Raw genomic sequence first — 1,363 nt, 5'->3', positions numbered from 1 at the left:
TGCATTGGTTAACTTGAGTGTGTTACTTTGCTAATTTGATGAGCGTGTTGCATTGGTAACCACATCTAGCAAAAAAAAAGTCTTTAGCACAAGCTTACCTGTCATTCCGAAAGATCTTTGGTAAATACCTCTTGGGAAACCACATGGCCAAAGCACACATCAGAACCCAAAGGATGGCAAGTTCATCAAGCATCTGACCCAGGAAACTGAGAGTTGCATGGAAGTAGACAGATCCAATTCCTAGAAACGATCATGGCCAACAAAAAGTAATTCAGAACAGACTCACACAGACAACCCTTCTCCGGGTGCCATCAGAACCACCAGAGTGCTCTACCTCTCGGGGAGGGGACTCAAGAGGTCAGGCTTACAGGCCTGGAGGCTAGAAAGGAGGTTTCAAGCTGGGCTCAAACGTCAGCACATCACAACAGAAAGAATTTTACGGCCAAGCACACTCTGTCTCCATCCTCTGAACCTTCACGATAACAGGCAGTAAATAAAAGTCAACGCTATCTCCCTGTTAAGAATACCCAAACATCCAAAAGAAAAAAGAAAAAAAAAAAAAAAGAATTCCCAAACTGCCGGAGAGGAAATGGAAATCACAAATATTTCACCGAACAATGAGGGACCTAACGTCTAAATATTTTTCTTTCTTTAAGTCCCTTGGAACCACATCTCATCAGACTTCAATTGTTTCAGGGGTTCTTCAGAAGTTCTCAGAAAACCACCCTGGCACGCCACCAGTGGCTGCTCACAGACGCTGAGTGCCCGTCTGTGATTGCTACGGGCAGCCTTGTAATCAAGTCGAGTCCTTTTGGCATCAGCGGAGCAATGGCTAAGACGTCAGAGTGACTTTGGTTTACAAAACATTATGTTCAAAAGGTACAGGAAACATTCGGGGTCCCACTTCCTCCCTTTCAGTTCCCACTCCCACATGACTCCACTTACCCACTACAACGAGGAGAGTCCATATTAAGTAGATGCCGCTGTTGAAGCACTTCGCATACTGGCGGAACAGGCACATGCAGATGGGTGGTAAAACGAAAAACAAGACGTTGCTGATCTGGAAGGGAGATGAATAGTAAGTAAAAGCCTAAAGAATGCTTGTTCCAAGCGTGTCCTTTGCAAAGCGTGGTGAATGTGTCCATGCATCTTGTGCAAGTTTTGCAGTTTTTAAATTGAAGACGCGCAATGGGGGTAAAGACAGACCATATTAAAGTCCATGTTGGGGGCTCCTTGTCTCTTTGGATCATAGGAGCAACTGTAAGCAGCACTGACAAGACTAGAGGTACTAAGCCAGGCGGTGGTGGCGCACGCCTTTAATCCCAGCACTCGGGAGGCAGAGGCAGGCGGATCTCTGTGAGTT

General features: G+C 45.9%; 1 protein-coding gene across 1 annotated transcript in view; it reads right to left on the bottom strand.

Annotated features, from left to right (window-relative positions):
• Acer2 (alkaline ceramidase 2) overlaps nt 1–1,363 on the bottom strand; it is a 33,902-nt gene that overhangs the window by 21,552 nt on the left and 10,987 nt on the right. Inside the window, exons 2-3 of the mRNA XM_005352703.2 lie at nt 946–1,060; nt 99–240 (exon numbers count right to left, since the gene is read on the bottom strand). Coding sequence (XP_005352760.1) covers nt 99–240; nt 946–1,060 — 257 coding nt within the window. The remainder of the gene's footprint in view (nt 1–98; nt 241–945; nt 1,061–1,363) is intronic.

Source organism: Microtus ochrogaster, chromosome 10 (genome assembly GCF_000317375.1).
Source record: "Microtus ochrogaster isolate Prairie Vole_2 chromosome 10, MicOch1.0, whole genome shotgun sequence".
Lineage (NCBI taxonomy): Eukaryota > Metazoa > Chordata > Mammalia > Rodentia > Cricetidae > Microtus > Microtus ochrogaster.
The sequence above is the reverse complement of the archived record's forward strand: the minus strand, read 5'-3'. Positions and strand labels throughout refer to the sequence as shown.